The 17184-nt window shown below is 47.5% G+C and overlaps 1 protein-coding gene across 1 annotated transcript in view; it reads left to right on the top strand.

Moving 5' to 3' along the window:
- Window positions 1-17184, top strand: part of LOC121276098 (disintegrin and metalloproteinase domain-containing protein 12-like) — a 772855-nt gene that overhangs the window by 690383 nt on the left and 65288 nt on the right. The window contains exon 8 of the mRNA XM_041184044.1: window positions 5944-6015. Within this exon, the coding sequence (XP_041039978.1) occupies window positions 5944-6015 (72 nt within the window). The remainder of the gene's footprint in view (window positions 1-5943; window positions 6016-17184) is intronic.

Consider the following 17184-nt stretch of genomic DNA (forward strand, 5'->3'; position numbering starts at 1 on the left):
GAGGGTGAGTGTGAGGAGTGTCGAGGATCATGTGTAGGGTGAGTGTGGGGGATCATGTGGAGTGTGAGTGTGCGGAGTGTGGAGGATCAGTGGAGGGTGAGTGTGAGGATTGTGTGGGATCATGTGGAGGGTGAGTGTGAGGATTGTGGAGGATCAGTGGAGGGTGAGTGTGAGGATTGTGTGGGATCATGTGGAGGGTGAGTGTGAGGAGTGTTTGGGATCATGTGGAGGGTGAGTGTGAGGAGTGTCGAGGATCATGTGTAGGGTGAGTGTGGGGGATCATGTGGAGTGTGAGTGTGCGGAGTGTGGAGGATCAGTGGAGGGTGAGTGTGAGGTGTGTGTGGGATCATGTGGAGTGTGAGTGTGAGGAGTGTTTGGGATCATGTGGAGGGTGAGTGTGAGGAGTGTCGAGGATCATGTGGACGGTGAGTGTGAGGAGTGTGGGGCATCATGTGGAGGGTGAGTGTGAGGAGTGTGGAGGATCAGTGGAGGGTGAGTGTGAGGAGTGTTTAGGATCATGTGGAGGGTGAGTGTGAGGAGTGTTTGCGATCATGTGCAGTGTGATTGTGAGGAGTGTCGAGGATCATGTGGAGGGTGAGTGTGAGGAGTGTTTAGGATCATGTGGAGGGTGAGTGTGAGGAGCGTTTGGGATCATGTGCAGGGTGATTGTGAGGAGTGTCGAGGATCATGTGGAGGGTGAGTGTGAGGAGTGTGGAGGATCATGTTGAGGGTGAGTGTGAGGAGTGTTTTGGATCATGTGGAGTGTGAGTGTGAGGAGTGTTGATGATCATGTGGTGAGTGAGTGTGAGGAGTGTGTGGGATCAGTGGAGGTTGAGTGTGTGGAGTTGTGGGGGATCATGTTGAGGGTGAGTGTTAGGTGTGTGGAGGATCAGTGGAGGGTGAGTGTGAGGAGTGTGGAGGATCTGTGGAGGATGAGTGTGAGGAGTGTGGAGGATCAGTGGAGTGTGAGTGTGAGGAGTGTGGAGGAACAGTGGAGGGTGAGTGTGAGGAATGTGGAGGATCATGTGGAGAATGAGTGTGAGGTGTGTGTAGGATCATGTGGAGGGTGAGTGTGAGGAGTGTGGAGGATCTTGTGGAGGGTGAGTGTGAGGAGTGTGGAGGATCAGTGGAGGGTGAGTGTGAGACATGTGGAGGATCATGTAAAGTGTGAGTGTGAGGAGTGTGTGGGATCCTGTGGAGGGTGAGTGTGAGGATTGTGGAGGATCAGTGGAGGGTGAGTGTGAGGAGTGTGTGGGATCATGTGGAGGGTGTGTGTGAGGAGTGTGTGTGATCATGTGGAGGGTGAGTGTGAGGATTGTGGAGGATCAGTGGAGGGTGAGTGTGAGGAGTGTGTGGGATCATGTGGAGGGTGAGTGTGAGGAGTGTTTGGGATCATGTGGAGGGTGAGTGTGAGGAGTGTCGAGGATCATGTGTAGGGTGAGTGTGGGGGATCATGTGGAGTGTGAGTGTGAGGAGTGTGGAGGATCAGTGGAGGGTGAGTGTGAGGAGTGTGGAGGATCATGTGGAGGGTGAGTGTGAGGAGTTGTGGAGAATCAGTGGAGGGTGAGTGAGAGGATTGTGGAGGATCAGTGGATGGTGAGTGTGAGGAGTGTGGATGATCATGTGGAGGTTGATTGTGAGACGTGTGTAGGATCATGTGGAGGGTGAGTGTGAGGAGTGTGGAGGATCAGTGGAGGGTGAGTGTGAGGAGTGTGTGGGATCATGTGGAGGTTGAGTGTGAGGAGTGTGTGGGATCATGTGGAGGGTGAGTGTGAGGATTGTGGAGGATCAGTGGAGGGTGAGTGTGAGGATTGTGTGGGATCATGTGGAGGGTGAGTGTGAGGAGTGTTTGGGATCATGTGGAGGGTGAGTGTGAGGAGTGTCGAGGATCATGTGTAGGGTGAGTGTGGGGGATCATGTGGAGTGTGAGTGTGCGGAGTGTGGAGGATCAGTGGAGGGTGAGTGTGAGGAGTGTGTGGGATCATGTGGAGTGTGAGTGTGAGGAGTGTTTGGGATCATGTGGAGGGTGAGTGTGAGGAGTGTCGAGGATCATGTGGAGGGTGAGTGTGAGGAGTGTGGGGCATCACGTGGAGGGTGAGTGTGAGGAGTGTGGAGGATCAGTGGAGGGTGAGTGTGAGGAGTGTTTAGGATCATGTGGAGGGTGAGTGTGAGGAGTGTTTGCGATCATGTGCAGTGTGATTGTGAGGAGTGTCGAGGATCATGTGGAGGGTGAGTGTGAGGAGTGTTTAGGATCATGTGGAGGGTGAGTGTGAGGAGCGTTTGGGATCATGTGCAGGGTGATTGTGAGGAGTGTCGAGGATCATGTGGAGGGTGAGTGTGAGGAGTGTGGAGGATCATGTTGAGGGTGAGTGTGAGGAGTGTTTTGGATCATGTGGAGTGTGAGTGTGAGGAGTGTTGATGATCATGTGGTGAGTGAGTGTGAGGAGTGTGTGGGATCAGTGGAGGGTGAGTGTGAGGAGTGTGTGGGATCATGTGGAGGGTGAGTGTGAGGACTGTTTGGGATCATGTGGAGGGGGAGTGTGAGGAGTGTGGAGGATCATGTGGAAGGTGAGTGTGAGGAGTGTGTGGTGTCATGTGGAGGGTGAGTGTGAGGAGTGTTTGGGATCATGTGGAGGGTGAGTGTGAGGAGTGTCGAGGATCATGTGTAGGGTGAGTGTGGGGGATCATGTGGAGTGTGAGTGTGAGGAGTGTGGAGGATCTTGTGGAGGGTGAGTGTGAGGAGTGTGGAGGATCAGTGGAGGGTGAGTGTGAGACATGTGGAGGATCATGTAAAGCGTGAGTGTGAGGAGTGTGTGGGATCCTGTGGAGGGTGAGTGTGAGGATTGTGGAGGATCAGTGGAGGGTGAGTGTGAGGAGTGTGTGGGATCATGTGGAGGGTGAGTGTGAGGAGTGTGTGGGATCATGTGGAGGGTGAGTGTGAGGATTGTGGAGGATCAGTGGAGGGTGAGTGTGAGGAGTGTGTGGGATCATGTGGAGGATGAGTGTGAGGAGTGTTTGGGATCATGTGGAGGGTGAGTGTGAGGAGTGTTGAGGATCATGTGTAGGGTGAGTGTGGGGGATCATGTGGAGTGTGAGTGTGAGGAGTGTGGAGGATCAGTGGAGGGTGAGTGTGAGGAGTGTGGAGGATCATGTGGAGGGTGAGTGTGAGGAGTTGTGGAGAATCCGTGGAGGGTGAGTGAGAGGATTGTGGAGGATCAGTGGATGGTGAGTGTGAGGAGTGTGGATGATCATGTGGAGGTTGATTGTGAGACCTGTGTAGGATCATGTGGAGGGTGAGTGTGAGGAGTGTGGAGGTTCAGTGGAGGGTGAGTGTGAGGAGTGTGTGGGATCATGTGGAGGTTGAGTGTGAGGCGTGTGGAGGTTCAGTGGAGGTTGAGTGTGAGGAGTGTGTGGGATCATGTGGAGGGTGAGTGTGAGGAGTGTGTGGGATCATGTGGAGGGTGAGTGTGAGGATTGTGGAGGATCAGTGGAGGGTGTGTGAGGAGTGTGTGGGATCATGTGGAGGGTGAGTGTGAGGAGTGTTTGGGATCATGTGGAGGGTGAGTGTGAGGAGTGTCGAGGATCATGTGTAGGGTGAGTGTGGGGGATCATGTGGAGTGTGAGTGTGAGGAGTGTGGAGGATCAGTGGAGGGTGAGTGTGAGGAGTGTGTGGGATCATGTGGAGGGTGAGTGTGAGATGTGTGGCGGATCATGTGAAGGGTGAGTGTGAGGAGTGCGTGGGATCATGTGGAGGGTGAGTGTGAGGAGTGTCGAGGATCATGTGGAGGGTGAGTGTGAGGAGTGTGTGGCATCATGTGGAGGGTGAGTGTGAGGAGTGTGGAGGATCAGTGGAGGGTGATTGTGAGGAGTGTTTGGGATCATGTGCAGGGTGATTGTGAGGAGTGTCGAGGATCATGTGAAGGGTGAGTGTGAGGAGTGTTTAGGATCATGTGGAGGGTGAGTGTGAGGAGTGTTTGGGATCATGTGCAGGGTGATTGTGAGGAGTGTCGAGGATCATGTGGAGGGTGAGTGTGAGGAGTGTGGAGGATCATGTTGAGGGTGAGTCTGAGGAGTGTTTTGGATCATGTGGATTGTGAGTGTGAGGAGTGTTGATGATCATGTGGTGAGTGAGTGTGAGGAGTGTGTGGGATCAGTGGAGGGTGAGTGTGAGTAGTGTGTAGGATCATGTGGAGGGGGAGTGTGAGGAGTGTGGAGGATCATGTGGAGGTTGAGTGTGAGGAGTGTGTAGGATCATGTGGAGGGGGAGTGTGAGGAGTGTGGAGGATCTTGTGGAAGGTGAGTGTGAGGAGTGTGTGGGGTCATGTGGAGGGTGAGTGTGAGGAGTGTGGAGGATCAGTGCAGGGTGAGTGTGAGCAGTGTGGAGGATCAGTGGAGGGTGAGTGTGAGGAGTGTGGAGGATCAGTGGAGGGTGAGTGTGAGGAGTGTGTGGGATCATGTGGAGGGTGAGCGTGAGGAGTGTGGATGATCATGTGGAGGTTGATTGTGAGACGTGTGTAGGATCATGTGGAGGGTGAGTGTGAGGAGTGTGGAGGTTCAGTGGAGGGTGAGTGTGAGGAGTGTGTGGGATCATGTGGAGGTTGAGTGTGAGGAGTGTGGAGGTTCAGTGGAGGTTGAGTGTGAGGAGTGTGTGGGATCATGTGGAGGGTGAGTGTGAGGATTGTGGAGGATCAGTGGAGAGTGAGTGTGAGGAGTGTGTGGGATCATGTGGAGGGTGAGTGTGAGGAGTGTTTGGGATCATGTGGAGGGTGAGTGTGAGGAGTGTCGAGGATCATGTGTAGGGTGAGTGTGGGGGATCATGTGGAGTGTGAGTGTGAGGAGTGTGGAGGATCAGTGGAGGGTGAGTGTGAGGAGTGTGTGGGATCATGTGGAGGGTGAGTGTGAGATGTGTGGCGGATCATGTGAAGGGTGAGTGTGAGGAGTGCGTGGGATCATGTGGAGGGTGAGTGTGAGGAGTGTCGAGGATCATGTGGAGGGTGAGTGTGAGGAGTGTGTGGCATCATGTGGAGGGTGAGTGTGAGGAGTGTGGAGGATCAGTGGAGGGTGAGTGTGAGGAGTGTTTGGGATCATGTGCAGGGTGATTGTGAGGAGTGTCGAGGATCATGTGAAGGGTGAGTGTGAGGAGTGTTTAGGATCATGTGGAGGGTGAGTGTGAGGAGTGTTTGGGATCATGTGCAGGGTGATTGTGAGGAGTGTCGAGGATCATGTGGAGGGTGTGTGTGAGGAGTGTGGAGGATCATGTTGAGGGTGAGTCTGAGGAGTGTTTTGGATCATGTGGATTGTGAGTGTGAGGAGTGTTGATGATCATGTGGTGAGTGTGAGGAGTGTGTGGGATCAGTGGAGGGTGAGTGTGAGGAGTGTGTAGGATCATGTGGAGGGGGAGTGTGAGGAGTGTGGAGGATCATGTGGAGGTTGAGTGTGAGGAGTGTGTAGGATCATGTGGAGGGGGAGTGTGAGGAGTGTGGAGGATCTTGTGGAAGGTGAGTGTGAGGAGTGTGTGGGGTCATGTGGAGGGTGAGTGTGAGGAGTGTGGAGGATCAGTGCAGGGTGAGTGTGAGCAGTGTGGAGGATCAGTGGAGGGTGAGTGTGAGGAGTGTGGAGGATCAGTGGAGGGTGAGTGTGAGGAGTGTGTGGGATCATGTGGAGGGTGAGTGTGTGGAGTGTGGAGGATCAGTGGGGGTTGATTGTGAGGCGTGTGGAGGATCTGTGGAGGGTGAATGTGAGGAGTTGTGGGGGATCATGTGGAGGTTGAGAGTGAGGCGTGTGGAGGATCAGTGGATGTTGAGTATGAGGAGTGTGTGGGATCATGTGGAGGGTGAGTGTGAGGAGTGTGGAGGATCAGTGGAGGGCAGTTGGGATCACTGGGAGTCTGGGTAGACCTGTTTGACTCACAGAAACGTCACCAATCATTTGTTTTCCTTTCAGTATCAGAATGTGGGGAGTAATAAAGATGCTGTAGTGAAACGATTGCTTAACGTTGCCAATACTGTGGACTTGGTGAGTATGAAGACTGTGTTCACAATGTTCCTTTCTCGTCCATATCTCTGTTCATGATTTTCCCGCGACCAGACGGGTCAGAATGAAAATGGCATTCAACGCAGGGTCACTCACAATGCTTGAAATGCCTGGAATCAGATTTGGCCACTCACTGACTCACAGCCCAAAATTACTGAGACCCCATAGAAGCATAAATTGCATAATTGCCTTGACCCAGATCGCATGCATCCATTTTGCTAAAAAAAGTGGAAGTGGAGATAATGGAATAGCTTGTTATAATCTTCTATTCTTCCCTCGATATGGGGAAGTTGCCACAGGCAAATGAGACAGCTTTATTCAAGAAAAGATGCATGGATAATCCAATTACTACAGTTTAATATTAGGGGTAGGTAACGTTTTGCAAAAAATGATTATGGCCAAAATTAGTCAACAGATACTTGGAGAGGTTTGAGTTAATTAAGGAGAGGCAACACAGATTTGTGAAAGGCAGATGATTAATCTAACTGAATTCTTTGATGAAGTAACTGAGAAAGTTGATGAAGGTCAACTGTCATCTATGTGATTGGAAAATGTTATCTATATGAATGTTAAGAAAATATTTGACAAAGTGCCACCTAAAAGGCTGTTTAACAAAGTTAAGGCTTATGGAATAGGAGGCTCAGTGTCAGCTCGGATGGAAAATTGTTTTTTTATTCATTCCCGGGATGTGGGCTTCGCTGGCTGGGCCAGCATGTATTGCCCATCCCTAGTTGCCCTTGAGAAGGTGGTGGTGAGCTGCCTTCTTGAACCGCTGCTGTCCACGTGGTGTAGGTACACCCACAGTGCTGTTAGGGAGGGAGTTCCAGGATTTTAACCCGGTGACAGTGAAGGAACGGTGATATATTTCCAAGTCAGGATGGTGAGTGACTCGGAGGGGAACTTCCAGGAGGTGGTGTTCCCATCTATCTGCTGCCCTTGTCCTTCTAGGTGGTATTGATCATGGGTTTGGAAGGTGCTTTCCCAGGAGCCTTGGTGAATTCCTGCAGTGTATCTTGTAGATGGTACACACACTGCTGCTACTGTGTGTCAGTGGTGGAGGGAGTGAATGTTTGTGGATGTGGTGCCAATCAAGTGGCTGCTTTGTCCTGGATGGTGTCAAGCTTCTTGAGTGTTGTGGGAGCTGCACTCATCCAGGCAAGTGGAAAGTATTCCATCACACTCCTGACTTGTGCCTTGTAGATGGTGGACAGGCTTTGGGGAGTCAGTAGGTGAGTTACTCATGGGGATAGAAAACAACTAGTTATGGGAAATGGTTGTTTTTTTCAGACTGGAGGATGGTAGTCAGTGGCTTTCCCCAAGGATCAGTGCTAGGACCGCTGCTCTGTGAGCTCTATATAAATGACTTGGATATTGGAATACAAGGCAAAATATCAACACTTGCTGATGATATCAAACTTGAATGTCAGTGAATGAGATACCAATCAACTGTAACAGGACATGGATAGGTGAGCAGAATTGGCAGACAATTGAGAGATGGAATGTAATACAGTGAAGTGTGAGGTGATGCACTTCGGCAGAAGTGAGAGTGAGGCATGAGTGACAGCCCTTATCATCAATGCAGCATTTCACCGAGTGTGGCATCAAGGAGCCCGAGCAAAACTGGAGTCAATGGGAACCTCCTGAACACTCTCCACTGGTTGGAGTCATACCCAGCACAAAGGAAGATGGTTGTGGTTGTTGGAGGTCAGTCACCTCAGTCTCAGGACATCACTGCAGGAGTTCCTCAGGGTAGTGTCCTTGGCCCAACCATCTTCAGCTGCTTCATCAATGACTTTCCTTCCTTCAGAAGGTCAGAAAAGGGGATGTTCACTGATGCGTACATAATGTTCAGCACCATTCACAACTCCTCAGGTACTGAAGCAGTCCATGTTCAAATGCAGCAAGACCATGGGCAGTGTCCAGGCTTGGGCTGACAAGTCACAAGTAAGATTCGCACAACACAAGTGCCAGGCAATGATCATCTTCAACATGATAGAATCTAACCATTGCCCCTCGAAATTCTGTGGCATTACCTTTGCTGAATCCCCCCACTTTCAACATCCTGTGGGTTAGCATTGACCAGGAACTGAACTGGAACAGCCATATCAAAACTATGTCTACAAGAGCAGGTCAGAGACTGGGAATTCTAGAGAGAGTAACTCATCTCCTAACTCCCCAAAGCCTGTCCACCATCTACAAGGCACAAGTCAGGAGTGTGACGGAATACTCCCCACTTGCCTGGATAAGTGCAGCCTCAACAACACTCAAGAAGCTCGACATCATCTGGGGCAGAGCAGCCACTTGTTTAGCAGCCCATCCATCACCTTAAACATCCACCATCAGCACACAGCAGCAAGATGCACTGCAGCAACTCACCAAGACTCCTTCAATAGTACTTTCCAAACCCACGACCTCTACCACCTAGAAGGACAAAGGCAGCAGATGCATGGGAACACCACTACCTACAAATTCCCCTCCAAGCCAAACACCATCCTGACTTGGAACTAGAAACCATTCCTTCACTGTCGGTGAGTCAAAAGCTTGGGACTCCCTCCCTAACAGCACAGTGTGTGCACCTACACCACATGGACTGCAGTGGTTCAAGAAGGCAGCTCATCACCACCTTTTCAAGGGCAATTAGGAATGGGCAATAAAATGCTGGCCTGGCCAGTGAGGGCCATGTCCCATAAAAGAATGAAAAAAGAGATAATGATGGGAAATGTTGATTTAATGTGCACAGATAGAAAGGGATCAAAGGGTATGGGGAGAAAGTGGGAGCAGGCTATTGAGTTGGATGATCAGCCATGATCATAATGAATGCCGGAGCAGGCTCGAAGCGCCAAATGGCCTACTCCTGCTCCTAGTTTCTATGTTTCTTTGTTTCTATGGCTGATCATCCAACTCAATAGCCTGCTCCCGCTTTCTCCCCTTAACCTTTGATCCCTTTCGCCCCAAGAGCTATATCTAACTCCTTCTTGAAAACATACAATGTTTTGGTCACAACTACTTTCTGTGGTAATGAATTCCACAGGTTCACCACTCTCTGGGTGAAGAAATCTCTCCTCATCTCAGTCCTAAATGGTCTACCCAATATCCTCAGACTGTGACCCCTGGTTCTGGACTCCCCCACCATCGGGAACATCCTTCCTGCATCTACCCTGTCCAGTCCTGTTAGAATTTTATAGGTTTCAATGAGATCCCCCCTCATTCTTCTGAACTCCAGCGAATATAATCCTAACCGACTCAATCTCTCCTCATATGTCAATCCCGCCATCCCAGGAATCAGTCGGGTAAACCTTCACTGCACTCCCTCTACCGCAAGAACATCTTTCCTCAGATAAGGAGACCAAAACTGCACACAATATTCCAGGTGTGGTCTCACCAAGGTCCTGTACAATTGCAGCAAGACATCTCTGTTCCTGTACTCGAAGCCTCTGGCTATGAAGGCCAACATATCATTTGCCTTCTTTACCGCCTGCTGTACCTGCATGATTACCTTCAGTGACTGGTGTATGAGGACACCCAGGTCTCGTTGCACATTCCCATCTCTCAATTTATAGCCATTCAGATAATAATTTGCCTTCCTGTTTTTGCAACCAAAATGGATCACCTCACATTTATCCACATTATACTGCATCTGCCATGCATTTGCCCACTCACTCAGCTTATCCAAATCACACTGAAGCATTTCTGCATCCTCCTCACAGCTCACCCCCCCACCCAGCTTTGTGTCATCTGCAAATTTGGAGATATTACATTTAATTCCCTCATCTAAATCATTAATATATATTATGAACAACTGTATTTCCAGCACCGAACCTTGCGGTACCCCATTAGTCACTGCCTGCCATTCAGAAAAAGACCCGTTTATTCCTACTTTTTGTTTCCTGTCTGCCAACCAGTTTTCTATCCATCTCAATACACTGCCCCCAATCCCATGCGCTTTAATTTTACACGCCAATCTCTTATGTGGGACTTTGGCGAAAGCCTTCTGAAAGTCCAAATAAACCACATGATGAGGCTCCCCGACATCAACTCTTCTAGTTACAGCCTTGAAAAATTCCAGTAGATTTGTCAAGCATGATTTCCCTTTCATAAATCCAAGCTGACTCTGTGAGACTTGGCTCAGAGTCATTGAACTGGAGGCTGAGCTACGGACACTGCAATGCATCTGGGAGGGGGAAAGTCACCCAGACACTTTGTACCAGGAAACAATCACATCCCTCAGGATAGGTTCTTCTGATTTGGTCCGTGGTCAGGGACAGGAGGGTGTGAATGTGAATGAAGCAGGTAAGGGGATCCAGAAGGTAGAAATGTAGGAGTCTCATCCCTTACAATCGTCCAACAGTTTTGAGGGTTCTTGCAGCTTGTATAGGTGACAGTAGTGTTTACAAGTTGCGTGCGCCAACTGACCATGGTACAAGAAGCCATTTAAGCTGGGGGTTTTAACTGGGATGTTGCGGTTTTCAGGGACAGTACAGTTAGGGAAATAGACACAGTTCTCTGCAGCCGAGGGTGAGAGTCCAGGAGGCTGTGGTGCCTGCCTAGTGCCAGGTTTTGGGACATCTGCTTTGGCCTGGAGAGGAACTTGCAATGGGAGGAGAAAGACCCAGTTGTCATGGACCAAATAGGTTCCAACAAGTAGGAAAAAGGTTCTGCTGAGGAAGTATGAGCAGCTAGAAGCTAAATTAAAAAGCAGAACCTCAAAGGTAATGAACTCTGGATTACTACTGTTATGATCTCAGCCGGTGTTCACAGTATCACAGCATCTTTAAGGAGCAGAAGGAGGCCATTCAGCCCATCGTGTCTGCACTGGCTCTCTGAAAGAGCATTCCACCTAATCCCATTCCCCTGCCTTATCCCCGTAACCTTGCACATTCTCTCTTTTCAGATAACAATCCAATTCCCTTTTGAATACCTCAATCAAACCTGCCTTCACCACCCTTTCAGGAAGCTTGTTTCAGATGCCAACCAACCTGTGGGTGAAAAAATTTTCCTCACATCACATTTACTCCTTTTGCCAAATATTTTGAAACTGTGCTCTCTAGTTCCTGATGTTCTCTTGAGTGGGAACAGTTTCTCATTATTTACCCTGTCCGTACCTCTCAGGATCTTGAGTACCTCGATCAAGTCTCCTCTCAGCTTTCTTCTCTCCAAGGAAAACAATCCCAACCTCTCCAATCTATCCTCATTACTACAGTTCTTCATCCTGGGAATCATTCTTGTGAATCTTCTCTGTACCTTCGTCAATGCCTTCACATCCTTTCTCAAGTATGGTGCCCAGAACTGGACGCAGTACTCCAGAGAGTCCTAACTAGTGTCTTGTACAAAGTAGTTGGTAGTTGTAGGGTATTCTATAATTAGGGGAATTGATAGCATCCTTTGTAAGTAGGATCGAGAGTCCTGCATGGTATGTTGCCTGCCTGGTGCCAGGGTGAGGGACATCTCTGACCGGCTTGAAAGGATATTGGAGAGGGAGGGAGCGGATCCAGTTGTTGTGGTCCACGTTGGGACAAATAACATAGGTAAGACTAAGAAAGAGGACCTGTTTGGTGGTTATCAGGAACTAGGAACTAAATTAAAGAACAGGTCCTCAAGGGTTATAATCTCCGGATTACTACCCGAGCCACGTGCAAATTGGCATAGGGATGTGAGAATAAGGGAAGTAAACATGTGGCTAAAGGAGTGGTGCAGGAAAGAGGAGTTCCATTTCGTGGGGCACTGGCATCAGTATTGAAACAGGAGGGATCTGTACTGTTGGGACGGTCTCCACCTGAACCGATCTGGGACCAATGTTCTAATGAAAAGGGTAAATAGGGTGGTCAACAGGACTTTAAACTAGAAAGTGGGGGGGAAGGGAAGGGTAGAATTCTAAGAAGTCCGACAAATGGGAAACAATGTTGGGGGGTGGATTCAACTTCATGGAAAATTATGAAAAAACTGAAAAGAAAGGAGAGCCCAGGAGAGGTTATTAAAGTCTCCAGAACACAAAATAGGACAGAGTGTTTGGAAAAGGCTAGGAATCTAACTTCAAGCACATCAGAGAGAGGGACGACAATGAGAATGGGGATGGGAAATACAGGACTGAAGGTTGTATCTGAATGCACGCATTATACAAAATAAAGTAAATGAGCTTGTGGCGCAGATTGAAATTGGCAGGTATGATGTGGTGGGCATCACGGAGACATGGCTGCAAGGGGATCAGGACTGGGAGCTAAATATCCAAGGATATACATCCTATCGAAAAGATAGGCAGGTTGGCAGAGGGGGTGGGGTTGCTTTGTTAGTAAGAAATGAAATTAAATCGATAGCAAGAAATGACGTAGGGTCAGATGATGTAGAATCTGTGTGGGTAGAGTTGGGGAACAGCAAAGGTAAAAAAACCATAATGGGAGTTATGTACAGGCCTCCGAACAGTAGTCAGGATGTGGGGCACAAGATACACCAGGAGATAGAAAAGGTGTGTAAGAAAGGCAAGATTACACTGATCATGGGGGATTTCAATATGCAGGTAGATTGGGAAAATCAGGTTGGTAGTGGATCCCAAGAAAAGGAGTTTGTGGAACGTCTACGAGATGGCTTTTTGGAGCAGCTTGTGGTGGAGCCCGCTAGGGAACAGGCAATTCTAGATTTAGCGGTGTGTAATGAGGCAGATTTGATAAGGGAGCTTAAGGTGAAGGAACCCTTAGGAGGAAGTGACCATAATATGATAGAATTTACCCTGCAATCTGAGAGGAAAAAGCTGGAATCAGATGTAATGGTATTACAGTTGAATAAAGACAACTACAGAGGCATGAGGGAGGAGCTGGCCAGAATTGACTGGGAGATGAGCCTAGCAGGAAAGACAGTGGAACAAAAATGGCAGGAGTTTCTGGGAGTAATTTGGGAGACACAGCAAAAATTCATCCCTAGGAAGAAGAGTCATACTAAAGGGAGGACGAGGCAACCATGGCTGACAAGGGAAGTCAGGGACAGCATAAAAGCTAAAGAGAAAGCATACAATGTGGCGAAGAGCAGTGGGAACCCAGGGGATTGGGAAGCCTACAAAGACCAACAGAGGATAACTAAAAAAGAAATAAGGAAGGAGAAGATTAAACTAGCCAGTAATATAAAAGAAGATTGCAAGAGTTTTTTAGATATATAAAGGGTAAGAGAGGAAAAAGTGGACATTGGGCCACTGGAAAATGACGCTGGAGAAGTAGTAGTGGGGAACAAAGAAATGGTGGAGGAACTGAATAGGTACTTTGCGTCAGTCTTCACAGTGGAAGACACGAGTGACATCCCCAAAGTTCAAGAGAGTCGGGGGGCAGAGGTGAGTAGAAGAGATCACAAGAGGTGATCATTACCAAGGAGAAGGTGCTAGGAAACCTGAAAGGTCTGAAGGTGGATAAATCACCTGGGCCAGATGGATTACACCCCAGGGTTCTGAAGGAGATAGCTGAAGAGATAGTGGAGACATTAGTGGTGATCTTTCAGGAATCACTGGAGTCAGGGAGGGTCCCAGAGGACTGGAAAATTGCTATTGTAACCCCTCTGTTTTGGGCCTTTGACAAGGTGCCGCACAGGAGGCTGCTCAGTAAGATAAGAGCCCATGGTGTTAGAGGCAAGGTACTAGCATGGATAGAAGATTGGCTGTCTGGCAGGAGGCAGAGAGTGGGGATAAGGGGGTCCTTCTCAGGATGGCGGCCGGTGACTAGTGGAGTTCCGCAGGGGTCAGTGTTGGGACCACAACTTTTCACTTTATACATTAATGATCTAGATGAAGGATCTGAGGGCATCCTGGCTAAGTTTGCAGATGATACAAAGATAGGTGGAGGGACAGGTAGTATTGAGGAGGCAGGGAGGCTGCAGAAGGATTTGGACAGGTTAGGAGAATGGGCAAAGAAGTGGCAGATGGAATACAACGTGGGGTCATGCACTTTGGTAGGAAGAATAGAGGCATAGACTATTTTCTAAATGGGGAGAGAACTCAGAAATCTGGAGTGCAAAGGGACTTGGGAGTCCTTGTCCAGGATTCTTTTAAGGTTAACTTGCAGGTTGAGTCGGTAGTTAGGAAGGCAAATGCAATGTTGGTATTTATTTCAAGAGGACTAGAATATAAAAGCAAGGATGTGCTGCTGAGTCTTTATAAGGCTCTGGTCAGACCACATTTAGAATATTGTGAGCAATTTTGGGCCCCGTATCTCAGGAAGGATGTTGTGGCCCTGGAGAGGGTCCAGAGGAGGTTCACGAGAATGATCTCAGGAATGAAAGGCTTAACGTATGAGGAACGTTTGAGGACTCTGGGTCTATACTCAATGGAGTTTAGAAGGATGAGGGGGGATCTGATTGAAACTTACAGAATACTGAAAGGCCTGGATAGAGTGGACGTGGGCAAGATGTTTCCATTAGTAGGAGAGACTAGGACCCAAGGGCACAGCCTCAGAGTAAAGGGAAGACCTTTTAGAACAGAGATGAGGAGAAAGTTCTTTAGCCAGAGAGTGGTGAATCTATGGAATTCATTGCCACAGAAGGCTGTGGAGGCCAGGTCATTGAGTGTATTTAAGACCGAGTTAGATAGGTTCTTGATTGGTAAGGGGATGAAAGGTTATGGGGAGAAGGTGGGAGAATGGGGTTGTGAAACTTATCAGCCATGATTGAATGGCGGAGCAGGCTCGATGGGCCGAATGGCCTAATTTCTGCTCCTATGTCCTTTGGTTTTATGGTCAACATGACCTCCATACTCTTGTATTCAATGCCGCTATTTATAAAGCCTAAGGTACTGAATGCTTTATTCACTGCTGTCTCATCATCCCTGCCATCTTCAATGATCTATGGTATTAACTGCTGTTCAGATGAAATCCCAGAATGAAACTTGGCTCACAGGCCACAACCTTGTTTTTTGTATTCTATTAACGAGAAGACAACGGAGCAATCCCAGCATTTAGAGGTCCAGTAACACTTTTGAGTTTTTAAAAATTAAAAGTAAAAGTTTTAGTAACACAAATAAAAGAAAACTTAAGCACACAAGATTACAGTTACACAATTAAGGTTAGTCTTGCAAAACATTCCCCTAAAATGTTCTATTTGGTCAAACCCACAATTAAACACTTTCCACACAACACTCCTTTATAGATATTTAATTCTGGAATCCGGTATTATCACACAAGGCAGACTGCTGTAGCTTCAATAAAGGTATACCACATGACCTGTACCCTTTCCACTTCACGGTGGAATTTACTTCGGAATGAAACTGCTTGTTGCAGCCCAAGACTTCTCAGCAGCTCAAACAGCTCCAGCCATCTCCAGCTTAGCGGCTCAATAGTAATCCCGCTCAATAGTTAAAAAAACAGCTCTCCACAGTAACTCTAATATACCTTTTTCCACTTTCATCTCAGTCCTATTGTTCTCACACCCCTTTGAAGCTCAAACCCTTCCAAATATAAAATCTTTCATGCTTCCATCTTGTCTTTGCTTTTGGGTCAATAAAAATATGATACCCCACTACCATTTACCTCTGGATTCCTGCAAAATGCAAGAGTTTTCCTTCTTACCTCTGATTCCCCTTTGAAATTCAAACAACCTCTCAATTCATCTAAAAGTGCAATTATTAGATCTAACCAATTTACTTGTACCTCAAACTTAACATCTTAATCTTTTCATATTTCCTAACACCCGAACAGAATCACAGAATTGTAATGACACAGAAGGGGGCCATTCAGCCCATTGTGTCGACAATGGTTCTCCAAATGAGCATTAAAACCTAGTGCCATTACCCTGCCTTTTCCTTGTATGCATGGATATTGTTTTGATTTAAATAATCATCTAATGCCCCTTTGGATGCCTGACTCCTATTAACTCTGTCTAGCTTAATTTAATCACACTCACAGGCACAGACACCCAGCCAGAATAACACAATATCTCCCTAAAATATTAAAAAAATAACACCCACTCTCTGAGCTAAGAGCAAAGTGGAATAGGGTGAATAGGATTAGATTAATAAATGCTTGGCTGAAAGATTGGTGTGAGTGAAATTGGTTTCAATTCATGGGGCACTGACATCAGGAATGGAGAAAGTGGGAGTTGTGCCAGTGGGACGATCTTCACCTCAACCGTGCTGGGGACCAGTGTTCTGGTGAGTTGTTTAACTAGGGTGGTAGAGAGGGCCTAAAACTAAATAATGGGGGTGAGGGATCAAGTTTGTGAAATGAATTAAATAAAGCAGACAAGGAAAGCGAGCAAGATAGCAATAAGGGAAATGATGATCAGAGTGTCGCAGGAAGGGACAAACTTGAAAGTGCACCAGCAGATAAGGCTAGAGATTACTACAATAGTGAAAAGATAGAATTAAAGGCTCTGTATCTGAATAAATGTAGCATTTGTAACAAAACAGATGAATTGATGGTCTAAATAGAAATACGTATGTATGATGTGATAGCCATCTATGTTCTGATATTCATTACAGAGACATCACTGTAAGGTGAAAAATATTGGGACCTGTATATTCAAGGTACATGACATTTAGAAAGGACAAGAAGCTAAGGAAAGATGGAGAGGTAACTCTGTTAATTAAAAATGACATTTATAAAATAGAGAGAGATTTCCTTAAATTTGGAGATGAAGATGTGATATCAGTTTGGGCAGAGATGAGAAATAGTAAATGTAAGAAGTCACTTGTAGTAGTGGTTTTTAGGTCCCCTAGCAGTAACCACACTGTAGGGTGGGGTGAATAGAAAGAAATAATGGCAGCTTATGAGAAAGTTACGACGATTATCATGCATGATTTTAATCTACGTGCAGACTGGACAAATCAGGTTGATAAAGATTGCCTGGATGATGAGTTCATGGTGTGTTTTCAGAACAATTTCTGAGAGCGGCATGTTCTAGAGCCAACCAAAGAGCAGGTTTTACTAGATGTGTTAATGTACAATGTACAGGATGAATTAATGACCTGGGTAGCAGTGATCATGATATGATTGAATTTCACATTCAGTTTCAGGGAGAGGAGTGGATTTAAGATTGGTATTTTAATCTTTAATAAGGACAATTATGCGGGAACAAAGACGGAGCTAGCTAACCTGAACTGGGAAATTCGATTATGGGATAGGTCTGTAGAGATGCAATGGCAGATATTTAAAGAGATATTTCAGAATACTCAGAAAAGATACATTC

Source organism: Carcharodon carcharias, chromosome 1, assembly GCF_017639515.1.
Source record: "Carcharodon carcharias isolate sCarCar2 chromosome 1, sCarCar2.pri, whole genome shotgun sequence".
In the NCBI taxonomy this organism is placed as follows: domain Eukaryota; kingdom Metazoa; phylum Chordata; class Chondrichthyes; order Lamniformes; family Lamnidae; genus Carcharodon; species Carcharodon carcharias.